Here is an 8,365-nt window from a genome sequence, read left to right as displayed (position 1 = left end):
CCCCCTCATGGTCCTCCCATGGCCCCTCATGGCCCCCTCATAGCCCTCTCGTGGCCCCTCATGGCCTCTCGTGTCCCTCTCTTAGCCCCTCATGGCCCTCTCATAGCCCCTCATGGCTCCCCGAGGGTCGGAGGGCCCGGCTCGGTCGATCCCCGCTCGGTCTGTGCCCCCGTTCCCCCCTCAGGCCCCAACGGCCGCGGGCCTGGCGGGGCCGGAGCTGCCGAGGTGGGGCCGGAGGCGGCCCCGCTCCGCTCCCGGGGACCGGCACCGAACTCATTTTGGGGTGTTGGCGTAAAACCCTCCAGCGTTTTACCGCTTCTCTGCACATTTTTTAGGTGTAGTTTTGGCGTGAGGAAAGACGGAGAGAATTGGGGTTGTTCAGCCCGGAGAAGGCTGTGGGGTGACCTAATTGTGGCCTTCCAGTGCCTGAAGGGGACTTGGAGGAAAGATGGAGCACGGAGTGACAGGACAAGGGGGAATGGCTTCATATGGAGAGAGCAGGGTTAGATGGGAGGTTAGGATGAATTCTTCCCTGTGAGGGTGATGAGGCCCTGGCAACAGAGGAGTCTGCCCAGCAGAAGCCTGCTGGCTGACGCCGCAAGCCCATCCCTGCAAGTGTCCAAGGCCAGGTTGGAGCAAACCTGGGATAGCGGGAAGTGTTCGTGCCCATGGCAGGGGTGGGACTGGGTGATCTTCAAGGTCCTTCCCAACCCAAACCACTCTGTGATTCTGTGATAATTTGCCATTTGTTATTAGCTCTGTTCCTGAGCTGAAACCTGCCACCAGTGATGTGTCTGCAGTTAGAAAGCTGTGGCTGGGGAAGGAGGAGACCACGCACCAGGAAAGGTGTCTCTGAACATCCTTTCCCAATGAGTGAAGTTAGAATTGCCCTTTTGTGTTTCTAACAAGTGTTGTTTGTTTCCAGATAACCGGGTGAGAGCTCCCCAAGTGCTCAAGTAAATTCTCTTCTCCCCTTCCATAGCCAGTGTCCAGAATCCACCATGGACTATCTCACCAAGCTCCTCGGCGTCGTGGCTGGAGTCGCGTGCGGCCTGTGCCTGGGATGGGGCATCCGTGAGAGGCTCCTGAGGAAGCGCAAAGCGGGAACACCTGCACCTCCCAGCACCCTGGAGGGCGAGGCAGACGTCATGGCAGAGTCCGGGGAGTTCAAGATGGTGCTGATCGTCCGCCAGGACCTCAAGATGGGCAAGGGCAAAGTGGCAGCCCAGTGTTCCCACGCTGCTGTCTCTGCCTACAAGCAAGTGGAGAGAAGGAATCCCGAGCTCCTGAAGCAGTGGGAGTACTGTGGGCAACCCAAAATAGTCCTCAAAGCTCCTGATGAGGAGACTCTGGCCCAGCTCCTGGCTGAGGCAAAGCGCCTGGGACTGACCGTGAGCTTGATCCAGGATGCTGGGCGTACTCAGATAGCTCCAGGCTCCAGGACCGTCCTCGGCATCGGACCAGGGCCAGCTGATGTCATAGATAAAGTCTCTGGTCACCTTAAACTCTTCTAAACTAGGACCAAAATAGTTGATGTATGTCAGTACTGAAGGGTTACAATCCAAGTTTGGGCGTTTTCCCATATGCTCTCAGTTTAAATAAAATAAGTTTTGTAAGGTTTACATTTGTAAATCATGAGTTTCTCTGGTTTGTGTGTTATGTTCCAAAGGGGGGAAGAAAACACTTGGCTCAGGGGAGTTGAAGAAAGCAGAGGTGGCAGAGTTTTACTACCCCCAGGAAGGAACCCCCAATATTTACAACTTGTGCAATGGGTTGAGGATTTTGTGTGGTGGGTGGTAGCAAAGTTCAAGAGAATTTGTCCCATGTGCTCAAAATGGCAAGGTTTCCCCTTTCTGCCTGTTTTTGAAGAGTTACATTCTTTAATTCAGAAAGGATTGGCAGGGGAAGCAGTTAAAAATCGCCCCAGATTGCTTGGGGGGATCTGCAGCCAACGTCCTGCCCCAGTTCTGGGAGAGCAACTGATGCAATAACCTGTAACTGGTGTGAGACTGACTGGTTAAACTGGGTTTGCAGCCCAAGCCTTAGGAGCTGGTAAATAGTTGTGGGGAGCAGCTGTAAGCTGAGCTCCCCTCTGGAGGGGTCTGTGTGGCTCCTACACCTGCAAAAATGTGCAGTTTAGCAGAGGTGGAGGGAGTTACCCTCACACAGACAGGTTGGCACACAGGGCCACACTTAAATCCTGTGTTACTTGGGGTTAACCATCCTCCCGGGTTTAAGGAAGGAGTTACAGATGTTACTGGGCAGTTCAGAGTACACTGGTCACAGCTCAAGTAAATTCTACCTCTACAGCTCCGTTGCAGCTCTGATGGTAAATAGGCAAGTTCCCTGCACTTTTAGCAGGTGGAATTTCTGCAGGTCAGTTTTGTAACAAATCTGGTTTGTAAGAATTCTGTTGAGCACCTTTTACAGCCTCATGGCCATGTTTTCCAGCTGAGCACCAAAGAAATAGGTTGTAAGAGAGGGAACAGAAGGATTTGTCTCCATCAGTCATGTTTACAGACCCAGGAGGAATGTCAGAGGGGCTGACATGAGTTTTATACTGCACCTCTCAGGCATAATCCTTTCAGAGACACAACTGTGGGGTTCCCAGGAGCAAGGGAGAAGGGGATTTGGCCTCAGTCGGATCCTGGCACCAACTGTGGCCCCTGGTTGAGACAGGAGCTCTGACAGCTCTCACAAACACAAACCTGGCCAGTGCTGTAACACTCATTACACTCAAATATGACAGTATTCATAGAGAAACATTTAAGTCAATTTTATTTGAAGCTAAATATGTTTAAGGCAATTTACATACCTAGAACATGATCTCAATTGAACTGGCACACCCTACCACAATCCTAATGTATCATCTGCTCAAATCTGCTGGAGTTGACCACAGTGCAGCCAACTGGTGAAAAGTGCTATTTTCTTCTCTCTGGCATCATCTTTCTATAGAAAAAGCATTACATATTTTCCTGTATCGCCCCCTCAGTGCAAGACCCCGCTACTGGTCCCCATTGCTGCTCTTCTACTGGCCCCCTCAGACCCCTGCCTGCATTGCCCCACACCAGCAGCACTGTAATACTTGGTTTGAGTTGGAAGGTCCTTTTTGAAGACAGTAAAGTGAAGCTACCACTGTGCAGCATGTCCACAGTCCAGTAATTTATTTTTAAATCGCGTAATTTCAAATTGCACAAACAAAACTGAACAGCAATATGCTTGAATTCTCTCTTCTGTACACTCAAAACAGTGATCTAAAACACCACAATATCCAACATACACAAACCTCAGGGCAGGGTTAGTAAATACACAGATTGGAATCATGGTGCTCTGTTCCTGAATGGAATGTCCCACAAAAGCACAGGATACAGCACAACATAAGGTCATCTGTTACATATGGAGTGAGCAAAAAGACACTAGCATTTTCTATATGCATAACTGGAAAAACCTGCATAGGTTAAGGGGGAAAAAAAACCAAAACAAAACCAAAACTTTTTACTCATTTGAAGTCAGGCAAGGTTGTCTGTACGCATTGGAAATTCTTTTAGAGCTATGCAATCCAACCCAGGGAGGATATGCTGATTAGTGTTGTCTCTTGTCAGCAGTCTTGCAAGGTCAAATACAAGTATCTTGGCTTTAGCTTTCTCCAAATATACAGTGAGACTTAAATGCATTTAGAATAGACAGTACATACTGTAAAGCTGCTCACATACAATGAACTTAAGATTCAATATTAGAGTGTAACACTATAGAGTGCAAATCAGAATCTTCACAATAGACTTAATGGTAATAAGCAGTCCTGCAAAAGCCCACTTGAACAAAGTCGTTTTAAACTATTCCCCTTTCGAAAGTAAAAGTCTAAATGACATGGAATGTGGAAAAAAGATTTAAACAGAGGTGATTCAAATCGTTTGCGCTAGAAAAAACAGTCCTTCATGAAATAAAGGTTACAAGAACACGAGGCAGAACTCTTTGCTTTTCCCTGTTATGAGTTAAAGCGGGGAGGGACGGTGGAGTTTCAGTAAGAAAATACGCTGCTCCCAAGGGAGTTGTGCTGCAGCTCACATGCTGTACCCAAAGCCAGGCTGGGGCTGCCCGTAGGGAGGTGCAGTGTAGCCGTAGCCAAAAGGTGCTTGTGGAGGAACTGCGACACTGGGTCCCGCTGTCAGCATGAGCTGGGGCTGGCCTGCAACACACAAACGGCATCTTTAGTGCCCCTGCACTCAGCACAGCTCCTGTAACTGCCCTGGGGGTATTTGTGTGTTTAACAGCGAGGCCCTGCCCAGCTGCTTTGGGGGCTGTGGGCCAGGGGGGGGATTTCCCCACAGAACAGCAGGACAGAGTACGTGGCTAAAAATACTGCACTGGAAAGTGTATGAAGAAACTCTCACTAGAACTAGTGGAATAACCTGGATACAAAGAAAATAGCCATGTTGGACAAGAGCCAAATAATGCACTCGCTGGAAGGCTGGAATAGCACAGCTCCTGCACACCCTTCCTTAATGAGCCAGGACAACCTTAAATCCTGCAAGCCCACAGCCCACCTCAGCAGCCACGGCATCAGAGTGGCACTTTATCTAGTATTTTGGAACACATTCCTTAAGACTTGATTTCACATGAAAAACATTCCAATTTCCAAGGATTTCCTTGGGAAAAACCAAGATTAGAGAAGTGTTGTTTTAGGAGCAAAATGTGTTATGGACAACACATGAACTAAAGCATTACCATAAACAATAGGTTGTGTTTCTGTAGCTTGCTCCTCTTCCTTTCTCAAAGACTCTGATGCATCCAGTTTGTCCACCTGGAATTGAGACCAACAATTAAAAAATCTCCTCTGAAACAGGTACTTACTTGTGGCAGAGAAGTGGAAAAGCCTTAGTGGTATGTTAACACCCATCCAGAAAAGGAGACCATTTACAAGTTAAGATCAATTCAAGTAGCAATGTTGGTACTGGTGCAGTCAAGATTCTGTTTCCTGAAAAAAGCCCTCCTTGAGGCATTTGTGTAACTGCTTTGAAAGCTCACTCCAGGCTGAAGCTTTGTACCAAAGGCTCCGTACGGGACTGGAGCTACCTGGACATCAGGAATTAGCTCATCAGGGTCGCTCCAACTACTTCAAACCAACAGCCTTTAGGATTTGAGCACAGTCTCAGTTGGAGACCTTTGGCATTGGAGCAGAAGTTTCCCTGAAGACAGCACTGAGGTAAAATAATCTGATTTAGGTACAGCAGACTGCAATAGCATCCGACATGTCACTTGAGCCTCAAGATTTCACTTTCCAAACCCATTCACTCATGCAATTTAAGTTCAAATGCAGAGAATGCATGTGTATAAGACTTGCTTTTTCCACTCCAGAACTGTGTGGCAGTCAGCCTAAACCCACAGATACTCCAATTCTTCCAGCTTAACACACAGTAAGGACACAAGCCTGGCCAGCTCCAGTGCTGCACAGGGAGTGCACTCGTGCTCTCAGCCCACCCCTACAGAAAGGCAAGAGAAGAGACTTATTCTGCAGTGAAATATTGCTTGTTACTAAAACAGATCCAAGGGAACCCAGCATTTCTACAGTCTAAGGCAGGCCCTGAAACTAAAACCACAAAATGAGGTATTGATATTTTACCTGGGAGACGAGATTTAGGGTAAAGTCGAAGAAAATCACGCCAATTACTTTTAAAGACAGTAAGACAACTCACAAACCAGATTAACCTTTCATTTCATTCGTGTCCTTAATAAAGGTGTTTGAAGACAGGTTTCCTGCACTTACACAGGGTCAGTGTTACTTATTCAGCTGCACCAACACCCGGGAGTTGAACAGTTTCCAGTTTAACTGTGCTGCATCAACAAATCTCTGAGAGCTGTGAGTTACATGTGTTCCATAAGCCTGTTAACCCATAACCTCAAGCTGAGGCACAAACCCAGGAGGTGGCAGAAGTGCTGAGCTCGAGTTCCCTCCCTGACTGGGCTTCCATGACCAGCCTGTTGGTTGCCTCACCCCAGTATCTGGTTTGCTGCTGCCAAAGTGCCCAGGATCGTGTGCCAACGCCCCCAGACTCATTCCCAGAGCCTGTGCTGAGAACTGCACTGTTTTCAACTCAAACAGCAACACACTGAACACAGAAGCACAAGTTCAGAGATGCAAATCCAAGGAGAATGTGCAGAGGTTGCTACTAAGCAGAGGCATTTGGCTTACACACACTTGGAAAGCCTCCAGCCCAGGACATTCAATGCATTTTTGACCCAGTTTTGATGCCTCCCCTCAGAGCTCAACAAATCTTTACGGTCACAAGCGCGAGTTTGAAACCAGCCTGCAGGATGGTTCTTACACCACTTGCTCGAGCATCACCAGGTTCAGGGCCCTACACACTTGTAGCAAGATTGATTTCAAGGCTTTTCCACAGGGACTGCAAGAAGCTGCAGAGGAAAAGTAACATGCATTCAATGTTCTCGTGTCATGTGTGCATGAAAAAGAGGCAAGAGTACTGAAGCACGAGTGAGGGCTGAAGATGACTGCCAGACAGGCTCCCCCCAAAAAACCACAGCAGCCCACAGCAATGCCTTGGAGCTTAAGGAAGAGTGGGATGTAATTGCAATGACTGCTACACATGCTTAGGTTATGCAAACACTGCAGTTCAATTACCTTTTTTCACACACACGCTCTCCTACTGCCTCACTGACTACTGCTGAAGGGCCTCACACTACTGCTGGTCAGGTCAGCCCTGAGTGCCACTGGTGTCTTTACAACAGTTTGCATTCAGTTCATCTTCAAAGCCATTTGTCACTTTGTCTGAACCACATTAATGGAAAACTCCCACTAGGGCTGAGCCCTGGGCTACGGAGAATCACAGTGGGGTTTGTGGGGAAGCAGATGGACAGAAACCTCGGATTGCCCTTCTGAAGGTCAAAACTGCACAGCAAAAGGCAAGCCCTGGAGTAGCCTCAGAAGAGCAATAAGCATTACCATTTTTATATTATGTTTTTAATGAGGTAGCAAGAGAAGTTTAGTGAAGCTGAAGAGCTTGAAGGCAGTCGTTTTTGGACAAGTACTAGGAATTTACTACAGGGAAGAGAACCACAGACTTGTCTAATAGCTGAAGTTTTAAGTTCTGTGTGAACTAGAGCACCGTGGGGATTAGACCAGCACCATGAGAACTGGACACCTGAGTGAGGAGGAGTCTCTTCTGAAGCAGCCAGTATCTACTCTGCCTACTGTCAGCACACATTAGTCATGGTCAAGGGATCAGAAACTGGATCACAGTCCTTAACCAGCAAATGCCAGGTGATTTATGGCTCACTGATTTATGGCTCCAAGACTTACTGCAGGAGGTTCTTCCAGTCAGATTGGCTGTCAAACAGTAGCACTTGTGCATTGTTTCAATACCAGGTTGACTGTGATCCAACTGATCATCTGGATGCCCTTCCTGAGGATCTATTAGCTTATTAGTAGCAAATGAATCTACTTTTCTCCTACAGCACTAGCTACTGAGAGTTAAACAATTTGCATATGCTTTAGTGATATTTTGTTTGGGGAAAAAGCAGTAGCAGCAGTGTAGTAAACATAGGAAAGAAAAAAACTCATGCAGAATCCTTAGACTTAGTCCTCCAGACTTAAAGATGGAAAACAAGAATCAACTTTCACCTTTTCCTTTATTGCATCAACCTGCAAAGGAATTCAGAAGGTGCAGCTTAGAAAAATCAAATTCCATATTTAGCATATAAAAGGTAGAAACAAAAGCGTCAGGGAAGAAATAATTAAAAGGTACAGGCGAGTCAAAACAAAGATACACCAGAAGTATCTGCTTTAGAAAGGCAGCTCTGCTTGTTGCTGGCTCTTACTGCAGTGATTTCACAGCTACACTCTAACCCTGCAGCAGACCATGGAATGTTCATCTTTAATCCTGCTCCAGGACTACTGTTCTCAGAGGCTTAGTGTTACTTGGTACATCAGCATCTCTGACAATGTTACTGCTCAGACAGTCCCACCTCCCCCAAAACCCAGCATTTAAGGACAGGAGATTGGCTCCAGGGCTGCAGAGTCCTGCCTTTGCAAGGAACTGCCAGGCAAATCTCCAGACAAACAGGCACTCTGGTCTTCATTAACTCCAGCTTTCAGGGAAAGAGTCTTAATCATTAAGGAATTTACACCATTTCACTGAAGATGCTCTAAAAGCTTCAGCTGGGCAAGTCTTGTAGTGATAGCTGGATTTAACTCTCATCTGTTCAAGTCTGTCAGAGCATTGCCAAGTACTTCCCCCATCCTGAGTCACTTCAAGTAAGAGCTGAGTCATAATTAGTGCCATTAAGTGTCAGAGCCACGTTCTAGAGTTAAATGCACAGCAGAACAAGTTATGTCCAGATTTAGCTGTAA

The 8,365-nt window shown here is 47.2% G+C and overlaps 2 protein-coding genes across 3 annotated transcripts in view; one reads left to right on the top strand and one right to left on the bottom strand.

Annotated features, from left to right (window-relative positions):
- The first annotated feature begins 207 nt into the window (after nt 1-207).
- Nucleotides 208-1,638, top strand: PTRH2 (peptidyl-tRNA hydrolase 2). Its single transcript, XM_008930492.4, has 2 exons — nt 208-225; nt 983-1,638. Exon 2 carries the CDS (start codon nt 1,002-1,004, stop codon nt 1,512-1,514), a length of 513 nt encoding a protein of 170 aa, XP_008928740.3. The 5' UTR covers nt 208-225; nt 983-1,001; the 3' UTR covers nt 1,515-1,638.
- A 1,123-nt stretch (nt 1,639-2,761) lies between these two features.
- The window catches only part of CLTC (clathrin heavy chain), a 30,017-nt gene continuing 24,413 nt past the window's right edge, over nt 2,762-8,365 (bottom strand). The window contains exons 31-33 of one of the 2 annotated variants that reach the window (XM_025895554.2): nt 7,637-7,657; nt 4,726-4,801; nt 2,762-4,186 (exon numbers count right to left, since the gene is read on the bottom strand). In XM_025895554.2, the coding sequence (XP_025751339.1) occupies nt 4,062-4,186; nt 4,726-4,801; nt 7,637-7,657 (222 nt within the window). In that variant the 3' untranslated portion in view covers nt 2,762-4,061. The remainder of the gene's footprint in view (nt 4,187-4,725; nt 4,802-7,636; nt 7,658-8,365) is intronic. The other variant, XM_025895555.2, reaches the window with a different exon arrangement.

Source organism: Manacus vitellinus, unplaced genomic scaffold, assembly GCF_001715985.3.
Source record: "Manacus vitellinus isolate BGI_N305 unplaced genomic scaffold, ASM171598v3 scaffold_32_pilon, whole genome shotgun sequence".
NCBI lineage: Eukaryota > Metazoa > Chordata > Aves > Passeriformes > Pipridae > Manacus > Manacus vitellinus.
This window is presented reverse-complemented; position numbering and strand designations above follow the sequence as displayed.